Consider the following 23,279-nt stretch of genomic DNA (forward strand, 5'->3'; position numbering starts at 1 on the left):
TCCTGCTGGAATCCTCTAGAAAGCTGAGCAAAGGGATAAGGAGGGGCCACCCTGGCTAACTCAGTTTGCTCTATTCATTTCTCCTGGGGACTGGAGTTGGTTACTTGGGGAGAGTTGGGTGGGAAGTGGCTTTGAGCTGATTCTGTTCTCCTTTTACTGAATAATTATACTTTATACCCCCTCTTGGTTTTATAAACTCTCTCTGGTTTTTGTATTTTTTTTTCTTTTATAGTGTTTCTTTTCTGTGCTTGCTCTAATCATTGCCGACTTCTCTTTAAGCATTCATGGCCCCAGAATTACTCAGCTTCGATTTATTATTCGTATCAATTACTTTCTTTTTACCTTGATTCTTTTAGCTGTTTTTCTGCACGATATTTGTTCTGAACATTTTTTCCCTTTAATGCCTGACTGTGACTTCCATTAGGCAGGAGGCTTAATTTCACTTGAGGCAAACTGTGGCTTTGCCTTTGACTGAAACAGTGCCGCTGCTGTAATCAGTTTTCACCGAGTCACACAATGGCTGTGCCATTGTGTGTTGGCCTACCTGTTGGAATTACCATAAATGCTTGAGTAAAAGTCAGACTCACATAAGGTCTTAATTATCTCCGGGAAAGAAACCATCCCTCATAGTCTCTCTGCACCTCTCTTTACCACGGGGGCACAGTGGAAGCTGTTCTGTTTTCACCAACCAAGCTGCAGTGAAAGAAGAGACATTTTGGGTAATCTGAGTCACCCGATGGCCCCAAGGCTCCAGCAGGCATCCCAGGAATCAGGTAGAAAGGGAGAGGAAGGCAGTGGACATGGCAGCAGGACTTGTGGAAGAATGGCTTCCAGTTGTGACCACTTGAGAGACTACATTGGAAATGTAGACTACATTGGAAATGACCCGCCGAGCAGTTAATTGATGGAGATTTTAAATGGGTGTTTATGGCTTAGGGTTTCAAGTGAGTATTTACACACACGGATATAAACTTACAGTAAACTAGTAGTGTAACTCATCGGGGAGGGTGCCTGCTAGAATGTGCGAGGACCCAGGCTCAGATGTGAGCAGTGTGAGAAAGGAAAACAAGGTATTCCATTGTAGATGGCTAGTTCGGGAAGGGCTAGCTGCTACATTGGTGACCCAAAGAACCCCTGGTTCTGACTTGACAAATGGCAGTAACACTGTTTCATGAAACGTGAGGTGAGGTGTTTGTATGTGTACTTAATAATTTTAAAGTTAGGGCTGGGTGTGGTAGCACACATCTTTACCACCAGAACTAGGGAAGCAGGGGCAGACAGATTTCTGTGCGTCCTAGGCCAGACTGGTCTACGCAGGGGGTTCCCGGCCAGACAGAGCTGCATGGTGAATTGTGTGAACATCTCAGCATATCATCTTTTGTTTTTGTGGTGTTGGGGATTGGATCCAAGGCTTCATGCAACTTTATAGTCTGATGTGATATTGCAACTTCAAAGCTAAATGGTAGCCAAAGAGGACTGGGTAGTTCCATCCCTGTCCTGGAAATTCATACATGTGTTTTCTAAAACGCTGATTCAGAGGGGCAAGGCCCGCCTACCAGGAAAGCAGGCGGGGCTGCCTCTGTTTAGTGTGACCTCGGATTTGGATAGATGTGATGCCTTTTAAAAACTGTTTCCAAGTGGACTGTGCATTGTTTCACCCGAGCTGAAGCTGGACTGTGTTTCTCCCCCAGGTATGTGTGCGTTCAGAGGAGAACATGTGCTTGTAGTCTCCAACTGGACATTAACACACCCCTCATCCACACGTCAAGCCCCAAGGCTCCCAGCAGACTTCTGGTTTTGAATCCATTGCACAGTTTTTCTCCATTTGACTCCTTGATTCTTCCCATTGTGAAATCGGGTATTCTAAAGAAGCCATCTTCTAGCTTTCTCCTGCCCGGTCCTGTCCTGCTGCAAATGGCAGTCCTCTTCAGGGGAACCTGTGCACACTGACTTGATTTGAATTTTTTTTCCTTCCAGTTTTCTCCTTTGTCCCTGGACACTCCCATATCTTACCCAAGCTTCATCTCTTAACTCATACTGAGTTGAGAATTGGTTGCTAGCGGGCCAGATCTTGGCTCAAGCTTGGCCTGCATAGCGTCCTTATTGTTGTTTTACATACAAGTTTAAAATTTGAGACCCAATAAAAACTTCTGTCTTCTTTTAAAAATAGACCGGCTGGAAGCACTGGGGCTGGGCTGCAAGCAACTGTGCCCATTCGGTGGGACCTCCCTGTTCTGCTTGATGATGCTCTGGCATTGGTATAAGGTGTCAGCTGCCATTTTTGTTTCATCATGGTTAGACTGTTGAGTTCTCCATAGTAGACATGAGAAAAAGAGTATTTGCCTTCTGATTTTTTTTCTACTCCAATGTAAGAAAAATTAAATCAGGGCCAATCATAGCAGAAAATATATAAATGCATATATATCTACATATATACGTATATATATGGAAAAATCTTCTTACTTTTGTGTATATGAGTATTTGGTGTGCATGTGTGTATGCACTACATAAGTGTGCTCTCACAGAGCCTTAGGATCAGAAGAGAGTGTCAGATCTCTTGGAACTGGAGTTAGGAACTGTGTGAGCTACCATGTGGGCGCTGAGAACTGGGTCCTCTGCAGGAGCAGCGAGTGCTCTTAGCTGCTGAGCCATCTCTCCAGCCACCTCTCCATCTCTAGAAAAGTATTCTCAGTTAGCACTCAGCGCACGTCTGAGTCGCTAGGTACAATCTAGATTCCAGAATTCCTAAGTGTTGACTGAGATGGTTCTGAGATGGCTTGCATATATACTTTCATACAGATACACATTTTTCTTCTGAAACCCAGACGGTTCCCTTTGGTTTAATTTTGTTGTTGCTTTGGTTTGTTTTGTAGTGCTGGGGATTGAATCCAGCGCGTTATGTGCATTAGGCAGCCGCCACAGCTCCAGACCCCAAATGATCTTTTTGGAAACTCTAGGTTCACTCTGTGTCATTACTGACCACCTGCAACATGCAAGAAGTCCATGGAGAGTGTCGGGAAAGGCATCCCGTTCCCTGAAGAGCTTATGCTCAGCTAGCGCAGGGCTGAAGGGCTCCTCTCAGAGGGCTCTACTTGCTTTCTGTCTCCTGTGTCGATGAGTGACATCACCTGCTATCAGAGGAACACTCTTCATTCCATCTGCAAACTCAATTCCCTTTCTCTATGTCAGCTTAACATCTACTCAGCCATAACACCAGGGATTAGGATGCTGACATCTGTGGAATCCATTACTCCACCTGGTATAACATCTGTTTGCTAAACAGATGAAAACGTTATCATCTGCCGACGTGCTGTGACACTTAGTGCGCCAAGCGTGGGAGGCCCATGGGGGCTGCGGGATGGGTTAATTAAATCAGCTTTCAGTTTATTTATTCATTTTATTTTATGCTTCCTTTGTTGATGGGAGGCATGGACAGGTGGACCATAGCATGTGTGTGGAGATCAGGAGTTGGTTTCCTCCTTCCACCATGTGGGTGGACTCCAACTCAGGTCATCAGGCTTGGCAGCAAGTGCCTTTACCTCCTTAACCCTCTTGGCTCTATTTTGTTTAAGTGCTTTTCCAAATCCAGTGGTGACTCGGACTGGTGCTGCTCACAGCGTCACAGACCCCAGCATTTCTATTCCTTGATACTCAGGCAGCACCTGTGTGGAATGTTATGTCAGTTATGTTTAACGCTCAGATGTCAGGTCTGGAACCTGCTCACCATCTACTCTGCCCTCACTGCACTCTGGATTCCCTGAAGCCCTTTAGCTTTTATAGTCAATGGCAATTAATTATGTCCTGTCTTATAAACATTTACTTAATGACCAGGTTTCAGCAGAAAGGGTTAGGGGAGGGTTGAAAGTGGCTCTAAAAAATGTTCACTTCCTTTCAGGAGCAAAATGTCATTCTGTCCTTTCAAGTGCTTATCTGAAATGTATGGTTTTGTTTATTTCAGAGACTTGAAGATAGAAAATTTGCTACTTGATGAAGACAATAATATCAAGCTGATTGGTATGACTTTTTTTTTTAAGCAAAATTTATCTTTAAGTGTTGTGTTGTCAATTACTAACTTTGAAAGTTGCCCATGATCTATATCTAATCTTGATATAAGATTTCTATATTACTCCTTGTACTTCGAATATTTAATAATAGTTTTGATAATGAAAATTTAATTTTTAAAGTAATCTAATAATTTATTTAAATAATAAATTGAAAATATTAGGAAGATAAAAATAGCATCATTTGACTGTGAAATGAGTTTTATAGTTCCAAGTAAATATTTGTTGTTCATATATTTCTTTGGACTTTTTAAGCTTCCAACTTTTTATATGTGTGTGGCACGTGTTCCATGTGAGAGTGTGTGTGTGTGTGTGTGTGTGTGTGTGTGTGTGTGTGTGTGTATGGCTATGGAGGGCAGGGGTCAGTATCAGGTGTCTTTCCACCTTATTTTTGAGACAGGGTCTCACTGAATCCAGCACTAATCCAGCTGGTTAGGCTATGTGGCCAGGAAGCAGCAGGGAACCTCCTGTCTCTGTCTCCTCAGCGAATTGTTGGCATGTGCCAGGATGGCCAGCTTTTTACTTAGATATTGGGAATTTAAACTCAGGCCATCATACCCTTATAGCAAACACTTCCCATCTGAGCCATCTCCTTAGCTCCTCAAACTGTGACTTAAACTCAGATGGTTCTGACCTTCCTTCCTTCCTTCCTTCCTTCCTTCCTTCCTTCCTTCCTTCCTTCCTTCCTTCCTTCCTTCCTTCCTTCCTTCCTTGCTAGATATTTTTAGTTTTAAAGTATATGTGTGCTGCCTGCATGTATATCTGTGCTTCACCTTTGTGCCTGGTGCATGTGGAGGCCAGAGGAGGCCATTGGATCCGTTGGATCTGGAGTTATAGAAGGTTGTGAGCCACCATATGCTCTTAACTGCTGAGCCATCTTCAGTGTCTTAAATTCAAATGTTCCTCAGCTTTTGTAGAGGTTGTTTTTTATGTGAATTAACGAGAAAATTATTAAATGTAGAAAGTAGTCTGGCTCAGAAATATTGCCTGTAGCTTTGAATCTTATTCCACTTTTCCATGTAATTTATTTAGGAAGCCCCAAACAAGGCAGAATGAAACTGACCTTCCCTCTTTAATAGAATCTTAATGCAAATCTGGTGGCTGATGGGGGCTGTGGAGAGAGGGGCCTGCAGCCAGGTGATTAGAATGTGGATTCACTGAAGGGAGGGTGCAGGGTATTAGCTTTTGGCTGGTCCCTAGTTCAGGAACCCCGGGTTAATTTTGCTGGTGATATTCTGCGTGTGTGTGGTTGCTCTTGGCTGTCAATTTCACCCCAAGCCGTGAGGCAGCTACCACCCTCTCCTATATCTCACTTTTCCTTCTTTTCCTACTTCAAATGCAAGTAATTTCCTCTGCTTGGATGGCTTGAAAAGAGCCATTGACATCTTGGAGCACACTCAGTTCCCAGTAAGGCCTGACTCCCAGCTGCAGGGACTCCAGCCCACTTCCCTGGATGACTTGGTATCTTGACAGCCGTTGATGGATTTACCCATTAGTGGAAAATTAACAGTTATGAGGAAACCAATCCTCCCCATGGGGAGAGGGGGGAAAGGCCCTTTAAGGATCCTATTTTTAGCAGATTCTTAGACAAGACCAATGATTTTCTTTTTGTTAAAGTGCTTCACTATTACACTGTGAGAGACAGATAAGAAGCAGTGGGCGGAGGCCTTGCTGAAAGGCCTGTAGGGTGTCTTTCTGGTCCAGCTTTCTGGGATCTCTAGCCTCCTGGAGGGTAAAGGTTGGGTGGTGATCCCACCCAGCCATGGCTAATGGGAAATTTGGAGTTATAAAGGGTTATAAGCCACCATATGAAAATCCAGAGGTAGAAGTGAGAGTTTTCCTAACAGCAGAGATTCTGAGAGAACAAGCTTGGTAAGGGCTGAGTTGATATCATGGTAAAAGCTCACTTCCATCTTTTTTTCCTCGTCCATCTTGATGAGCCTACTGAGTCAAGCAAAGCACTTTTGCCCATGGAGCGTTCCGGGTCCTGTCCAAGCACTGTCCACACTTTCTTTCCTTCACTCTGTGGGCCCCTCTCTGCTTCAGTGACTTTTCCCTCTTTCTGTCAAGCTGAAGCCCTAGAGGACCACTTATAAATCTATCCTGTTGTACAGGTAATGCTGCTTCAAAAGACAGACCTCTTTATTGATGAGGAGTTTCCTCAGAAGAACTGATCTTGGTTCTGATAGACCAGCAATCTCTCAACTGCTGTATCCACAGCACAGAGGACCACTCACAGAAGTAGCAGGTGCTTATGCAGCAGCCAGAGACTGGCCTAATAACTTTCTGAGAGGAACCTTAACACAGTTCCTTAAGAGACAATCCCTAGGCTAGCCCTGGAATTCTTTTCTCAGGAAGTATGATGTTGCTTTTTAGAGACCAGGAACTGTTCCACCCTCCTTCCTTGGGTTCTGACCTCTTAGCTGGTTGGTAAAAAAAAAAAAAAAAAAAAAAAAAAAAAAAAAAGACAAATTACAACTAGTTGTTCAGACCAAATTTGCCTTTGAGGTTGTAGCAGTCCTGGTCATCCACAGTTTGGAAGAGCATGCCCTATGCTGTGCTTGTAGATAAAGAAAGGAAGTCGTGTGCAGAAAGCAGGAGCAAGGCACAGAGGACCTAACGGGTTATAGTCCTGAGCAGCCCTATGGGAGCATGGTTTCAACAGCTGGCCTCTTGGGATGACCCAAGACTCAGCCCCTTGTCGTGAGAGTAGATTGCAGTGTTTACCTGTCACAGAGGTTTATAGTTCACTTCCCATAGAAAGGGCTTCAGTCCAAACCTAGATACATAGAGACATCTTAGGGCAAACTTGATTTGGCAGTACAGGATGGGCCAAGCCTATAGGAGAATGACCCAGTGTCAGAAGCCAGGGTACACAAAATTGTGAAGAAGGAGGCTCTGGCCATTGGCTTACTGTTGACCGCTTCTCTTCTACCTCCCAGTTCTCTTATGACCTAAATGACACTGCAAATGAAAGATACATTGTCTTAACCTTGAAGGTAACAGTTGCTTCCTTCAGTCTGCTTTCCTGGATTTCAGGGGAAGAAGCCCAGTGTCTTATGGGTTTTCTTGCCCCTGGGATGGGCAGTGTGGATCAAAGGTCCTCACTAAGCCTTGTTATTAGAATGTTAACTTGAAAGCCCTTTTGAACCTCTTTTCTTCAAAGGATTTACTTAGGTGGTTTTCAAAGAGGATTATAGCTATTATCATTTTTTTTCTTAATAGTTTCCCTGTTTTTGAAACCATTTGGTTTAAATAAACTTACTTAAGCCATGTTTCAAATTAGCTAGAATTATCAGGAGTAAGATTTTTGATTTAATCATATATTTTTCTTTCTTACAAGAAGAAAGAAAGAAGGAGAAAAAGAGAAGGCATCCTGATACTTGGGGATGCTCACTCATCTGGGGCTGTGAGTACAGCTCAGAGGAGCTGTGAATATTCACTGGAGCCTTCTTTTGAGATTTCATTTTGCAGCTCCCAGAAAATTGAGTGATAATTAGCTTATGTATTTACCAAATCTAATTGAGGCCGACCTATCTGACATTTACTGGGAGGCAAATTTCTCTCTAGTTTCACCGTTCTAATTATAGGCATATGTGTAAAAATTTAATAACCATAATTATGAATGTGAACTATTCTGCTGTTTATTGCTCTACAATATCTTTAAAATCAAGTCTTTTTGTGAAGATAGAGACAACTTTAAATGCAGGTTCTGAGCACCTCTGCTTCCCAAATCCTGCACGGATTTATCTTCTTAAAAGGCACTCTTAAGATAAGGCCAGGCTGATCTGGCCTCTTATCTTGCCCTTCTTGACAGACCAGATGAGGGGGAAGGGTGGAGGTGGCCTGAAAGAGGCCCTTTGCTTTGACAGAGCCTGTTGACCTGAGGCATGGCATCTTTGCTTTAATCTTGGAAACTTCGAGAGATACTTTTTCTGGGACTGCTGTCACGTTAAGCCTCTAATAAGCAACTTTCCTTAAAACCCTTGGCTCCAGGTAACACTGCCATGTTTTCTCTACGGTTCTGTATCTATTCTCCTGGAGGAGGTGTTCTTAAAGAGGCATGGTAATTTCTACCAAATAGCACTCCAAACCTTCTTCTCATCCTCTTTTGCTAATGTGCCTCAGTATATACTGGGACCTGGGGCAGGGCAACAGATGCCTTTTCAGATGAGAGGCCAGCCACGCTCTGTAGCTCCAGAAAGGCTTTTCTGTGCGGGTCTTGTGCATACTGGGGCAAACTGAACCAAAGGGAAAGGAAAGGGCAGGGTAGAGGGTAAAGGTAAGAAGACAGGAGGAGGCGCAAGTGAAAACAGAACAAATAGAACAAAAGAAGGGAATTTCAGTGTTGGATCACAGCCCTGCAGCTGCTTGTTCAGTCCCTAATGTAGGCTTCAGGAGCTCTTCCTCAGGAGCCTGAGCTGAGGGCTTGGCGTTCTTCAGAGCCAGAAAGAGTTCCTGGGCTTCTCTCTAGACAAGCTGTTTGTCACACAGTTCACTGCAGCAAGTGTTAGGAAACTCTTCAGTCTCCTCATCGTGACCCTCGCTGTGCGGGTGGCCTCACGCCCTCGCAGTTTTCTCCTGTGCCCTTTGTCATCTCCTGAGCTTTCTCCCATGGCTTTTGTGGTGGGCATGCCCTCGCCGGTGGAGGCAAGCTAGAGCCAAGCATAAGATAGTCATATTGCCAGGAGTTCTGCTGCAGAAAGCCTGGGGCTTGGTTTCAGCTGCAGAGCCTGTCTCTGGCTTGCCCTGAAGTTTTGGAGCCTTATGTCTGTGGGTTGAGAGCTCAGTGTTTGCAGTGCAGTTCAAAGGATGACCCAGGATCTCAGATCTTCGTACTGAGACCAAGATTGAAGAAAGATATTAGAGGAGAGAAGAAGCTAACAGCTCTCTAATTACCCTCCAGTTGCTGTATCTCTAACATCAAAAATAAATAGTTCACAAAACCCGTAATAGACCCCAGGTGGCCGGGAGGCACATTGGGGCTTTCCTGCTGGCTTCCCAGATGCCTTCCTCACCCAAGAACACCGCCATGAGGTCACTTAGTCTGGCTGGCACCGCCGTTCTGCTGGACGTTCTTTTTCCAGCCAACATGCAGGGCTGTGTAAGTTGTGTTTTGCTTCCCTCCTCCCCCAGTTCAAATTCTGGTATACCTCTGGAAGGAATTTCTGAAAGACTTTAATGAAATGAAACTGAGCCGAAGAGGTCAGTTGTGAGTGGTTAGCGAGGAAATCTCTCCATTCAGTTTCTCCCAGCCTGGCCACCAGGCAGCCAGGATCTCAGCACGCCCTCCATTCCTGCCTCAGTCCTAGAAAGCTAACAGTCTTTCGTTACCCCAGATGACTCATTTACGAGACTCGATAGAAATACATTTTGGCTCATCGCACTGTTAGGTCTAACTGGATTATGCAGTGAGGGCTGATGTCAAATGTTCCACTGAGCAAGGGAGCCGCCACCCGGTCCACCTTTGTCTTGAGAAGTCTGTCAGAGGTTATGGTTTGCAGCTGGGAGGGCTTCCTGCTGCAAGTTAAATTATGTGTTAGCCTGAGAGAATGTTTCCTTTCCTGCTGTCTGGTTTTTGTTTGTTTGTTTGTTTGTTTGTTTTCCCCTTCTTCCCTCCTTATTTTTGCAATTTTCTAATTCAGAGTTCACGTTTGTCTTCTCCTCTGCAGACTTCGGCTTGAGTAACTGTGCGGGGATCCTGGGTTACTCTGACCCGTTCAGCACACAGTGTGGCAGCCCTGCCTACGCTGCGCCGGAACTGCTGGCCAGGAAGAAATACGGCCCCAAAATTGATGTCTGGTCAATGTGAGTTATCCAGCTCGTAAAAGTCTGTGTTCCTCCTGAGGGCTCTCATTTTTTGTGAAGTAGCCTCGCACTCCCTGATGAAAATGTACCTAGTATGGCCCATGGAACATGCCAGCCATGGTTCTCGGGCCCTGCGTTGTCTGCCGTGGATATACCATCCATGGTTCTCGGGACCTAGCTTTTCTTTTCTCTTTCCAGACTGTTCTTTATAACCTTCCAAAATGGCATTTACAAACATTTCTTTGGGGAGCTGGGAAAGCAGAAAGCCAAGCCCAGCCTCCAAAGACCTCGCATTGGTGTTCCATGAGTCAACGTTTTCAGAAAGCCTGGCTTAGGGCACTGAAGTCACAGCTCCCTGGGAGATTGAGGGAGGAGGATCTCAAGTTCAAGGCCTTCCTGGGCTACAGAGTGAGTTTCAGGGCCCCTGGGCAACTGAGCGAGACTCTGCCTCAAAAGAAAAGGTAAAAATGGGTAGAAATGCAGCTAGTGTGAAATCCTGGCTTAGCATATGGTAGGCTCTAGGTTCAATTGCCTACACCACAAAACCAAAGAAACACACATGTACAGGTGTATATACATACCCACAGACCACACACACACACACACACACACACACACAGTGAAACAAACACATAAGCATGTGGATGTACTTCCACTTCTTTTTCTCACACACACGCACACACACACAGCAAAACAAAACAATGCACATGAGTGTACATGCACATACACACCACACACACACACTACAAACCCCACATAGGTCCATACACACAGCAGACAAAAACAAACCCATGTGCACATGCGCACACATGTACACACCCCTACGTATACATACAACATATACATAGACGAGACACACACAGCACGTACCATGTAAATGGACACTCGGCACATACACAACATATAGATACACAGCACACACACACCATATAGACATACAGTACACACACACATTCACACTAAAGCAAAATCAAACAAACCGACCTTACCATAGTTTCCTAAGCTTGAGCTTTTAGTCCACCTCTCCCGACTCTTGGTACCTGCCTAGTCCCCATCCCCCCAACCTGGCTTCTCTCCTGCATCCCACCATCTTCCCTTGCCGGAATGCCGATCCTGCTCTCCATCCTGGCTTTTCTTTAAGCCCCTTTGTGGACTGTCCATGTTCCCTGCTGAGGACCCTTGTGCCCTTTCACCTCCCTTATTTCCTTTTACACCTGCCACTGCCAATCACTCTCTTATTGGCAAATCCCTTTACCTCTCCTCCTCCACTGGAAAGGACAGTCTTGGGACAGCTGGGGAATCCATTAGCACTACAGGGAAGAAATGGAAGGACTGTAGAAGCCCAGACACGGAGAGAACTTTCAAGGGCGTTGTGTCTCTCTGATGGAGAGATGGCCAAGGGGAAGATGGAGTTGGTAGCAGTTTGCTCCTGAGGTCAAGCCCTTAAGGGAATAGACAATATTGTGGCCCCAGATGTCAACACAATGAGATGAAGCAAGAGTGTCCTGAGTGTAGAAAGTGTATAGAGGAGGCACCAGGCTCTGGCTCTCCTGTCGCCTCTCGCTAACCCGGACACAGAAGCGAGTCAGTTATCCTAATGGAGATGAAAGTGCAGGCTCAGAAAGGTTGGACTTGGTTCTTGTCTTTTTTGCTGCTTTGCTTGGCCAGGAAAAAGAACTCATACTTGGCAACTGCTAACACTTCATCTCTCCATTTTGGGACCAAGATGGAGGGTCCTGCTTCCCAGGGAAGGTTCTCTGCAGTCCCCCCTGCCCACGGCCACCAGCTCCCTGTCTGTCCAGAAGCAGGGACTCTGTCTGTCTGGAGTAATGGTGGCAGGTGATACTGGAGGTGCTGTAGGGCCATGATACCTGGATAGGTCAGGAGTGATTGTGGCTAGTGAGCAGTTTGCTTCTCTCATTCATCACAGTGTGGACAGGTCCCACCTGGGGTTTCCTGGGCTTTCTTAACATTTCTGTGCTAGTGTCCACTTGATGGAATTATTCTCACCAAGAAGAGAATGCACAACTGTAGATGCTCAGAAAATTTCTGTGGAGGACAGGTAGTCCTTCTTGGAGGCACACTGGAGGGAGACATGGGAGCTGAGACTCAGGCAGGGATAGAAGAGTCCCAGGAGCAAGATGGCAAACTGTAGAGCCCAAGACCCTACTGAGTACTTCCGTGTCTCCTTTGCCCATGCCTCACTAGGCAGAGCCAATTACATGGCCTAAGACTGAGCCGGGAGAGAGGCCTCCTTTCCTGCTGTTGGGACCATAGCCAGCTACAGTGACTCACTTGTCTACTTCTAAGAACTGGATGATGTCACCCAGTTCCCAGCTAATGTTTTGAAGCCCTATCTACCCACCCCCAACCCCAGAGTCAATGTATTAGGTGATGGGGTCTTTGGGGGTCACAAGACCAGGGTGACCCTCTCCCAACTAAGAAGGAGGCTGTCACCCAGCTGTTACTCAATCTTGATCTGAGAGTTTCAGCCTCCAGAATTGTGAGACAATGCCTGTTATTTGAGCTCTCTCTTCTGTGGCATTTTGTTGTGGTGGCTTGTGTTGACTATGGTAGCTTCTCACTGCCATAGTCAAATACCTGGGATGGTTAGCTCATGGATAATAAAAGCTTCTTTTGACTATTACCTCTTGAAGGTTCCAGTCTGTGATTGATTGTCCTCATTGACTGGGGTCTGCAATGAGGCATGGCATTGAGGACAGAGAGAGTAACATGGCAGAACTGCTAAAGAAACAGGCCAGGGGACAAAGAGAAAAAGAGCACAGAGCATGCACCAGATGCTTAAGGGTTTCCGCTAGACCCCACTCTTGATACCACTTCTGATAATAGTGCCATCCTGGGACTCAAGCCTTTAAAAGCACATGAACTGTTGGTGGAGATCTGCCCAAACCATGGCTTTGGTAGAGCAGGCTGACTGAGACACATACCCACCTATCTACCTACAAGTCCCTGTAAACGTGAGGGTCAGGTAGTGTGGAGGCAGACACCTAGCCGCATGAAGCTGAGAACGCAGTGGAGGGCCTTTAACCTGCTCCTGAGAGCTGCTGAAGCTGCCCAGGGAGGGAAGGGGCAGAGAAAAGTTCCAGGCAGAGCGTACCATGCAGGCAGCACTGGCATCTGATCGCTACGAGCTTTTAAGGTCTTGGTGAAAGCATGAAACCCCAGAGCCTTTTAGAAGGTTTTTCCACTACCTTGCAGTTCTGTGTCTGAGGTAGGGATCAGGTTTTTGTGTGGCACCCATGGCTTTGTTGGCAGGACTGGGAAATAGAAAACCCAAAGAGAATTTAATTCAAAGCTGCTTAAGATACGAGTGGACATGGAGCCCACTGTCTCCATGTTCCAGTACCATTATTACAAAATGCCTTCTGTCTTATGGCTATAAACCAGCATAGTGAAGAATGGGCTTCTAAAATCAAAAGCAGATTCCCCTCTGCAGAGGTTTTGAGCCTGCTAGATGGCAGGAACTAAACCCCAAGGTTTCTGAGACTGGTGAAGAGGAAACCCCGGGCTGTTACATAGGAAGGCTTGGAGAACTCGAGACAGCCTGGCATGCTGGAGCACGCTCTGGTAATGTGAGCGTTATCTATGGGAAGGGAGACAGGGTCTTGAGGTGGTCATCATTACAATGGTGTTATTTAAAGGACTATACAAATTATCCTTCAAGTCCTGTTCACCTTTTTCCTTCACGCTACTCAGAGGTCTTGTCTGCACATACACATAGGCATTCATTCTCCCCCTCTCTCTCTTTGTCCCCCTCTTCCCTGCGATCTCTTCCAGTGAACTTTTAGACACAAAGCTGGAATGTTCACTCTGATACATCAAACATTTATTATTGCTTCTCAACTTCTGCTCAGAGTGGCCTATGTCCTAATTCGAAAATAACTTCAATGCAGATGAACTTCTTTTTTCTTTCAGCCTGGAACTAGAACTCACTCTGTAAACCACGCTGGTCCCAAACTCAGAAATCTGCCTGCCTCTGCCTCTGCCTCTGGAGTGCTGGGATCAAAGGTGTGGGCCACCATCACCCGGCATCAGATGTGCTTTTTTAATTGACTAGAAGTTAAGTTCAAGAATATTATGATGCTTGTTTGAGATCCTCAGTGAGCCTCTAAGGATAAGAAAAACAGACATCTGGGATCTTGTCTGTAAGAGAAGGAGGAAGTGATATCTCACAGTTTGCCCTATGGCTGTGAAGATTAGCACTTGGGTTCTCCTGAGCTTCCAGAACCTTCTTTTACGGAGCTCATGAGGGGGACCCTGTCTTTCCCCAGGGCCTTTGGGTAGAGAAGTTGGGCACGAGGTACCATGTTGTTTCCTTTCCTCCATCTCTCTACAGAACAGTGTGTTCAGGAAGAGAATGACAAAATTTGGGCTGGGTCCCAGGCTCTGCATCTTACAGAAATGATATCAGATGTCATCCCCTGTAGGCTGCGGTCACACATGGACGTGTTTTCTCTGTATTAATGATAGGAGGTGGTGAGGGAGGGAGCAGGGAGGAGACCTGCATCCATTTGGTGACGCTGAAGTCTTTAGACTTTCAAAAGAGAAGTTCCCGGCTATCTGGGTGCTGTGGTACATGCACCATTAATCAGGAGTCTGGGGCAGGAGAGAGATGCATTGGAGGCTATCCTGGGCTACATAGTCAAACCCTGTCTCAAAGATAAAGCTTCCTTCAGCTTTGGGGATTTTTAAGTGAATAAAATACAAGGTACTTCTCCCTTTTAGCTAGCACATTTATTAAGCAAAGAGGGGAAACAAAAGGAGCAAGCACCTTGAAATCCACCAGAAAGTGTTTTTCTTACCACACACAGAGCGCTTCGCTTCGTGGGAGAGGGTTGGGCTGGAGATGTTTTTAGGTGGATGAACTATTCCTAATCCCTTTCCGGACCTTACATTGGAAGTTGGTACTGCAAATTGATGCATGAGGAAAGAAGGAGATAACTTTCTGGTGGGGAGGGGTGGTTAATTTTGAGTTTTTCAAGGTAATTCCTTTATTGTGGACTGTGTGGAACCAAGGTGTGCTTGTCCTCCCTATGAGCCAGGTGGCTGCGCAGGCCCCTGGCGCCACGACTGGTGACCTCAGTCTCCGCCCACCCTGCAGTGTTGACACTTGCCTTGTTCTTTGCATCAAGCAAGGTAAAGTTTCTGGCAACTTCCCCAGGGAGCACTGACTCTGTCTTTCTTCTCAGAGATGGCCGCTTTCCCTCCAGGGAAGATTTTAATGTGTCATGACTATCAGGACCAGCATTTGCCTTCTGACCCAGTACCTACGATTCCACACAATTCTCCCTGGGGGTCCCTTCCCTTCTTCCAGTTGCCTGTGACCACACTTGTTCCTTCTCTCACAACATCAGAATATTGTGCAATGTCCGCTATCCCACAGGTTTTTCTTCCCTGTACTTCCTCTTGGTTTCAAAAACGTTAACACTATTGCATTGCTGCCTTCCCTAGTCCCTGTCTCTGTAAGTGCTGGCTTTCTTCAAAGCTATCTTGGAGTCATAGAGGTTCATGTCTGCCGCAGAGAACCCAGGAAACCCCTGGGCCATATTTCAAAAGGCTTTTCAGGAAATTCTGACCGTGTTTTGAAACTCTGCCTGAATCTATGGGATTACAGAGGTTTCTAAACCGCATTCCGCAAGCCTCCCTTGGTATTCCTGCATACTTGTCAAATGTCAGAGGGTTACATTTCTCTTTACCCACATATTAAACATGGATGAAAACTCCAGGAGAGAGGAATTAAGATGTCCAATCTGGTTTCTCTTTTAAAATCTCCTTGGGCTATCTGATTGTTAATGTGGGTTTTCATAATCATTTGCAGTAAGGCCGAAATGTAATTATAGTTTTTGTTGTTTGTTATTTTGTTTTATTAAAAAAAACTTTATTTATACTAAACCACAGAGATGATTATTTGGTGCTCAATTTACAGCAGACACGGCACTCGGCTCTTCCTGTAGTTTCAGTTATTTGGCCCTCGTATTGTCTACATTCAAGTGTAAATGACCTTGGGATAAAATGAGAGAAATTGTAAGGGTTTTTGTTTGTTTGTTTGTTTTGTTGTTGTTGTTGTTTGAGACAGGGTTTCTCTATGTAGCCATGGCTGTCCTGGGACTCACTCTATAGACCAGGCTGGCCTCGGACTCACAGAGATCTGCCTGCCTCTGCCTCCCTAAGTGCTGGGATCACAGGTGTGTGGCCCCAGGTTTGCAAGTTTTTAATTGATCATTTTATAAGAACTGGAAGCCTTTTGGTAAAGCAGTCAAGATATTGCTTGCTGGCTGGGGTTCTTGAACGCAGTATCTTTCAGCCGTATCTGTGGTCTAAAGTAAGGGAGAGAGGCAAAGGCCAGTGCATTAAGCAGTGACATAAGGGGGTTTGTTTGTTTGTTTTCAGTCTTTGAAGCCAACTGGCGATACGGAGCCGAGTGACCTGGTGTGCTCAGGTTTCCTGGAAGAAAGTTTTGCAAAGGTTTTAGAGCTGTTCTTGGTTCATACATTGAACAATCTCCTTCAGCTGGTTCCTTCTCCACCACACAGATCCTACTTCTGGAGGCTTTGTGTAGCATTCTGAGCATTCAACCTGTTACAGAGAAGCCACATGTCCCCGCAATGTAAGACAATCATGAAAGGTGACAGGACGGTGTCCTCAGGCTTGAGTACTGTGGGCTGCCCTCTGAGAGAAAGAACAGTGGTGAGGGCCTCCCGTGTTGGCTAAGGTGGGGTTGTTGTTGTTCAAGTGTTATGAGCACATGAATCTAGAGATAGGTTCGGCAAGTTTATGAGTCTGTATAAGTAAAATACAAAACTAAATTACCAGGAGTAAGGAGTCCCCGCATATTCCAGTGAAGACATTAATATGATGGTCTGTAGAGGAACTGGATGGCCATTCATAGTTGATATAGCCCTCCGGGCCAGGCACAAGTGCTTGGAGTCTGGCAAGCCTACTCTGGTGACATGATTCTCCAACCTCTTGTGTTTTATCCTCCTGGTGGCTTTTAAGCTAGACTGCGTGCATTCAGAGATTTTTTTTTTATCCATTATTATTGCTCATGTACACATTTGTGCGTGTGATGTGGGGTGTGTGTGTGTGTGTGTGTGTGTGTGTGTGAAAGAGAGAAAGAGTTAGAGAGACAGGAGAAAAAGCTAGTTCTCGTCTCAGGGGACACAAGGCGGTCAGAGGACAGTGTACACACTGGGCACAGTCAGTTTCCTCCATTAGCTTTTCCATGCATTTCAGCACTCAAACGCTTGCCTGCCAAGCACTGTTACCCATTGAAGCATCTCACTGGCCCCAGAAGGATAGCCAAGCCGCATATGACAAGTCCTGGCCCCCGAGAATCCTACTCCCTGAATCTGGAGCCAGCCCAGGAATGTGCACTTTCATGTGTTCCAGTGGTGCTGATGCAGGGGAGTGGAGACAGTGCTCTGGAAGCCGTGTGCTGCTAGGATTATCAGGACTCTCATATAGACACATCACTTACAGGTTAAGCCCATTCTGTCTCTTCCTCTGAGATGGCGCTAATAATAATATGTTCTTACTATGGAAGAGTACCCAGTCTTGTTCAAGAAGCAATGCACGGAAGACACAGACTCTGGCATAGTATTTGCCCTCCCCCTTTCAGCTCTGTGTGGGACAGGGTGCCTCCAGGAGCAGGTTATCTTGGGGATGACTCGCTAGTGGTCTTCAGTAACAGTGGAAGAGTCCAAAGGTTTCCACCCACTAAAGCCTATGTAAGACCTCTTGGTGAATGCAGACCTTACAGTTTTACTGCTTAGTTTTCTTTTCTGTGAGTGCTGAGGACTCCCCCAAAGCCGAGGTGTTTGGCTCTGCCTAAAACACATCAAAGATGGCACTGCACAGTGGGTTCTTAAGGGGGGGTTCCCACCCCACCTCTTCTTTCCTCCCCTTCCAAACTGCCTCTGTCAGCTTGCTCCATTCCATCTGTTACCACAGCTAGCCCAACTGAGTTTTAACCTGGCGCACTCCTTCATGTGTGTGCGTTGCCTCCTTGCTTGCTTTTTACAGTATGTTACTTTATTCTGACTTACAGCCACATTGTGTGCTCGCTGCCACGGTCTCCAGCTCCCCACTCCAAGCTCCTGTAATTCACTTACATGTAGCCCCATGTTAAGTAACTGCGGGACTTTTGTTCGTATCTGTCCATGCCCCGAGGAGTGTGTTGCACTGAGCTCACACTAGGAATTACTGCTTGTCTGTTCTTGTCTCTTTTTCCTTGGTTTCTGTAATCAGTCACCTGGCCTCGTCCAGCCAACTGTAGAGGTTGAAGCTCACGCGTAAAACACCCAACCTGAGAAGACTTCCAGTCTTAGACATCCTTTGTCTCCTTAATTGAAGCCATGGCAAAAGCAGTGCTGCCCAACATTTTCTTGCTCTCTCATGCCACTCAAAGCAGTTGTGCTCATTTATCTGTGTGTTTGCCCATTGCCTATTTCCCTCCAACTCAAAATCCAAAATGGCACCATCCTTGTCTGGCTGATAGTACTCAGTCAGTGAGAGGCATCCAGCAAGAATCTGTGGAATGAATGTTTGTGTGTGTGCCTTCCCACCTCCATTCTGAGTTCAGAGAGGGAACCAGGCCCCAGCTTCTGTCTGAAATCCGAGAGTGCTTTGTGCTGGCGCTGTGGGCTCCCATACCTGTCATTATACAGAATGCAGAGGCGCCTCTGTGGAATTAGGCCTCAAGGGTCTTAATTTCAATCAGTCCCATTGGCTCTGTTTTGACTGGAAATCCTGTTGCCTGTTTTTAAAAACACATCTGCCTGAGGTACCTTTGAACAGTAGAGACCTCTTGGCAGGCAGGCAAGCATTTCTTCCCCAGGAGGAAATCTCATCAACATGATAGTAGGTTTATACATCAAGAAAGTAAAACCCTCCTAGAAGACTTTGCTGTCCTCTGGCTTGGCTTTGGATGGAAGAACTAAAGCCCACGTACCAATAGCTCAACCATCGTCGAGATATTCGGCCAGGGTCTGGTGGCCGAGTCTCAAGACAAGTTTTGGTCTCAAAGGGCTGAGTGGTGAGCAGAAGCCCTCATCAGCCCAGAAGGGGTGGATCTTGCCCTGTATTGTTCCATCAGGCTCCTCAGCCCAACCGTGTACCTCACATCTGGAAAGACTGCAGGCTGGCAGGGTCACTCTCGAAGCCCCTCTCAGTGTGGTCCACTCACTTTCGGCTGGAATCCTTTGGAGTCAATGACATCTTCCCAGTACAACTTCAGTTCTCTCCCAGCCAAATGCTTAGGAGCAAAAGTGGTTTTGGTTTTGGAATCTTTGCATATGTATAGTGAACCGTCCCAAATAGGACTCTCAGCTAATGTTTCACCTACGCATTATGTACACAGCTCAAAGGTGATTTTATATGGTGCTCTTTGTTTTGACTCCAACCTGCTTGCTACATGAAGCCAGAGGTACAATTTTTTGTGGTCAAGAGTTTTTAGAATTTGGGGGAATTTTAGGTTTTTCAAAGTTTCTCCTCCTCCTTCACTTCCTCCTCTTCCTTTACCTTCTTTTCCTCTTCCTTTACCTCCTCCTCCTTCTTCACCACCACCTCCTCCTTCACTTCCTCCTCCACCACCTCCTTCTTCACTTCATCCACCATCTCCTCCTCCTCTTTCACCTTCTTTTCTTCCACCTCCCTGTCCTCCTCCTCCTTGAGGCAGCTCTTTCTACTCTTGCTCATCTCTGTCTCCCTTGTTAGGTCTTCACAGTGTTCTCGCCCCCGCCTGTCATGTGTCAACACTGCAACCATGACATGATGCGAGGGTTCTGGAAAGATGCCTCTGCCAGAGGCAAAAGCAGGGATGCCGGCCCTGTCTGTGTGCTCTTTGTCTTCAGCACCCTGGGGTCTCTTTGTTCTCACACTTCCCATGTCTCTCTTTTCAGAGGCGTGAACATGTATGCCATGTTGACCGGGACCCTGCCTTTCACAGTGGAGCCTTTCAGCCTGAGGGCTCTGTACCAGAAGATGGTAGACAAAGAAATGAACCCCCTCCCGACCCAGCTCTCCACAGGTAATGAGCTAGCTGCTCCGAGCTGAAGGTTCTGGTGTCTGTGTGCTGATAAGGTTTGGACTCATTTTAGGAGTGGTATTTGTCTGATGGTGAGGTCCTTCCCCATGTTGAAACAACAGAGGTCGAAGGCCTTGCCATCTCCAAGATGGTGTCCCACTCTTGCGCCTGTGTTCTTTCTCCCTTGTAATTTAGAAGCTCTGATCCCCTCCTTCTGTCTTTGGTGTAAAACATTTATATTAAGAAGGACTTGTGTTCTTTGCTTAGGAAGTAGCTGCAGGCTCAAATGTTTGAAAGCTGGCGTTTTGTAGTGTTGCCTTGAAAAACAGCTTTTTCTTTAATAGGGTTACTGTAAAGATATATTGATTTCATTCACGTATGGGGTCTGTGATTTGTTTTGTTATGTGAATTTTTGAGGCAGTTCAAAAGATTTCAGGTACATGTAGGTTTGATTACTTCATTAGAATAAATCATAGATGTTTTTCAGAAGTTTTCTCAAACTTTAGCAGCTTCAAATTGCAGTAAAAGGCTTAAATAAAGATTTGGTTTCAGACTCAGTAAATTTATAATAGTATCTGAGCTTTTGTCTGGTTCACAATTCACATCAAGTTTCTGGCCTATGCTTGGCTCTGAGGGTCATTTACTTGTTCTGTTAAAATAAATCTAGGTTCACTGAAATGAGGCTTTGGACCAAGAAAGAATGATTATTTAATTTTCTCTTTCCTGATCCTTGGATAAAATAGAGTATTTTATTTTGCCATTGTTAAGTATTTTTCCCTTGGGTTTATAAACGTCTGGGAAACTGACCTGAGATTTACTCTTGTCAATGGATCCAACTTGAAATGAGTTCTTGGGCATAATTATCTAATCCAGCTACGCTTTCACCTTGCAAGTGATATATAATCTCTGGAGGTTGAGAGCCCGGGAGGCATTGTGTCCTCGGGAAGAGAACCTTCAGTACTGACTTCTAGAAGAAATATTTCTGCAATGGGAGTCCTACCTCATGGAGTTAGAAAACGCCCAGCATATGGAAGGAATCACCACATTGAGGCGTTGGGCCTCTCAGTGTTGGGAAGTGCTACAAAGCTTTATGGGAAGTGTTCAGTCATCTATCCGTTTCTTCATCATTTCCTATACATTCTTTTAGTCCATGAAAACTAATCACGTACAAAGTGAGTCCTAGATGCCAGGAAGAGAGAATGAGCCGCATCTGCTCCTCCATAGAGTGTATGCATCTAAGGGAGAGGCATATGCTAATGGAGAAGCCGTACCTCTTTCACCCAGTTTCCCACAATGGTAACATCTTGAACTACTGGTGTAATTTCCATTAGGAAATTGACATTGATAAAAACCCACATGTCTGCTGCCTTGTATTTAGCTCCATGTAAATTTATCACGTGCAAATTGCCGCTAGGCATTACAAGGCATTACATGGATCAAGGTATTACAAGGATCCTTCTTTTTCCCTGTATAGTCATTGCCACGTTCCTCCCTTCCCCTCTACAAACCCCCTTTCTCCATCCTTTCTCCATCTCTCTGGCATTTTTTTAAATGAAGGAATTAGAGAGATGGAAAAATGTACAAAAATTTGCATAAATATGTACACATCCCTTGTCTCGTGTTAAAATAAATGTTAAATGTTAAGATTGATTTTAGTTGTTGGATGCATCAGAACCTTGTTTTTTTTCACTGCTGAGTTGTATTCCCAGGCATGGACATACCACAGTTTGTTTAACCATTCCCCCTTGAAGGACCACTAGGTTGGTTCCAGTTTGTGACTCCTAGGAATAGAGCTGCTGTGAACATTTTCCTCCAGATGTCTGTGTGAATGTGGTGTCTGTAAGACAAATGGCTGAGAACGAAATTACTGGGTCAGTTAGTAAGTGCATCCAGTGCTGTAAGAAGGTACCACGCTGTTTAGAGTGGCTGTACCATTTTGTCTTCACCCTCATATTCCATTTGCAGTATCATTATACAGTCCTAAACAGTGTATCTCTCAGGGTGATTCTGAAGTGCTTCTGATGGTTTAGAGCCTGTCTTATCCAAAATTACCCATAACACAGGACGCTAGGGTAGGATGCCTGGAAAGAGCAAGCAGGGGTCGCTGAACCTTGGTGAGACCTTGAAAATTTAGACATTCGCCAATTATCTGCTTAGGTCACAATAATAGCAGTCAGCCCCAACTCCCAGTGGCTGAGGACCACAAGGACTTCCTTCTTGTGCTTTATATTAATTGAAAGTTGAATCAAGGACAGAAGACTTCTGAGCCCAAGTAGGATTTCAAACCCATTGCCGGTCCATGCAGGCAAAGGTAACGGGGAAGTCCCCGCCCAGCGGTGGCTTTTACCTTCTGGTATCTAAGCATAGAATCTGCCCTCAGTCGGGTGAGGGAGATGGGTGGGTTCTGACGGTGGAAAGGCAGAGTGTGAACAGCACTAGTGTGAAGCCACACAGAGACTGTAGGAGAAGTGCACTGCCACAAGCCTGGTCCCCGTGTTCCCTTAGGATATCATCTGTTATGTCCTGAAATGCTAGTTTATCAGTAGCGAGTAGCTGCCCCTTCACAGAACAGAAAGCAGGTGTTTTTCTGTTACCAGCTTTTCACTCAGTCAGGCACAGTAAATGAGATTGTTCCCAATTCACCAATGGAGTCTCAGAGTAAGTAAGTTGGCTTGATTGAAAACCCAGATTTTCCTCTGTACTCTGTTCTTTTCCTTATTTATTTGTTTTGTTTTTCTGAGACAAAGTTTCTCTGTATAGCCTTGGCTGTCCTGTACTCCCTTTTGTAGTCCAGGCTGGCCTCACACCCAGAGAGATCCACCTGCCTCTGCCTCTCCTAGTGCTGGAATTACAAGCATGCACCACAATGCCTGGCTTCTTTCCCTTATTTTTTAAAAGACATACATGAACACACTCACACTCATATGTGTGTAGTGTGTAGTGCCACAGAGGCCAGAAGAGGGGGTCTGATCCCCTAGAGCAGAAGTTTGGTACTTGTGTGCCGCCCAACATGGGTACTAGGAACTGAACTTGGGTCTAGTGCAAGAACAGCGCTCACTCTTAACTGCTGAGACATTCCTCCAGCCCTCTTTCCATATTTAACTCACAATCCATCCCCTCTACAGCCCCTGAGCTTGCAAGTTCTGTTGTCTTCAGATCTTGTATTTTGAGTGATGTCATTGCTAACAGAAAATATACCAATGTTACCATCTATAAAGAACATATATCTTCATTAATTTGATATACTGTCAACCCTATTTGCAGTGATTGCACCGATTATATCTTATTATATTTAGATTAAATTAAAAGTTTTATTTTTATTGCAGCAAATTTCAGGTTGGAAAATAAATCACAGCACTCCTATC

General features: G+C 45.5%; 1 protein-coding gene across 1 annotated transcript in view; it reads left to right on the forward strand.

Annotated features, from left to right (window-relative positions):
- Positions 1-23,279, forward strand: part of Hunk (hormonally up-regulated Neu-associated kinase) — a 105,550-nt gene that overhangs the window by 55,189 nt on the left and 27,082 nt on the right. The window contains exons 3-5 of the mRNA XM_055614872.1: positions 3,959-4,014; positions 9,734-9,869; positions 19,790-19,917. Of these exons, the coding sequence (XP_055470847.1) occupies positions 3,959-4,014; positions 9,734-9,869; positions 19,790-19,917 (320 nt within the window). The remainder of the gene's footprint in view (positions 1-3,958; positions 4,015-9,733; positions 9,870-19,789; positions 19,918-23,279) is intronic.

Source organism: Psammomys obesus, unplaced genomic scaffold, assembly GCF_907164565.1.
Source record: "Psammomys obesus unplaced genomic scaffold, mPsaObe1.curated_primary_1811, whole genome shotgun sequence".
In the NCBI taxonomy this organism is placed as follows: Eukaryota; Metazoa; Chordata; class Mammalia; order Rodentia; family Muridae; genus Psammomys; species Psammomys obesus.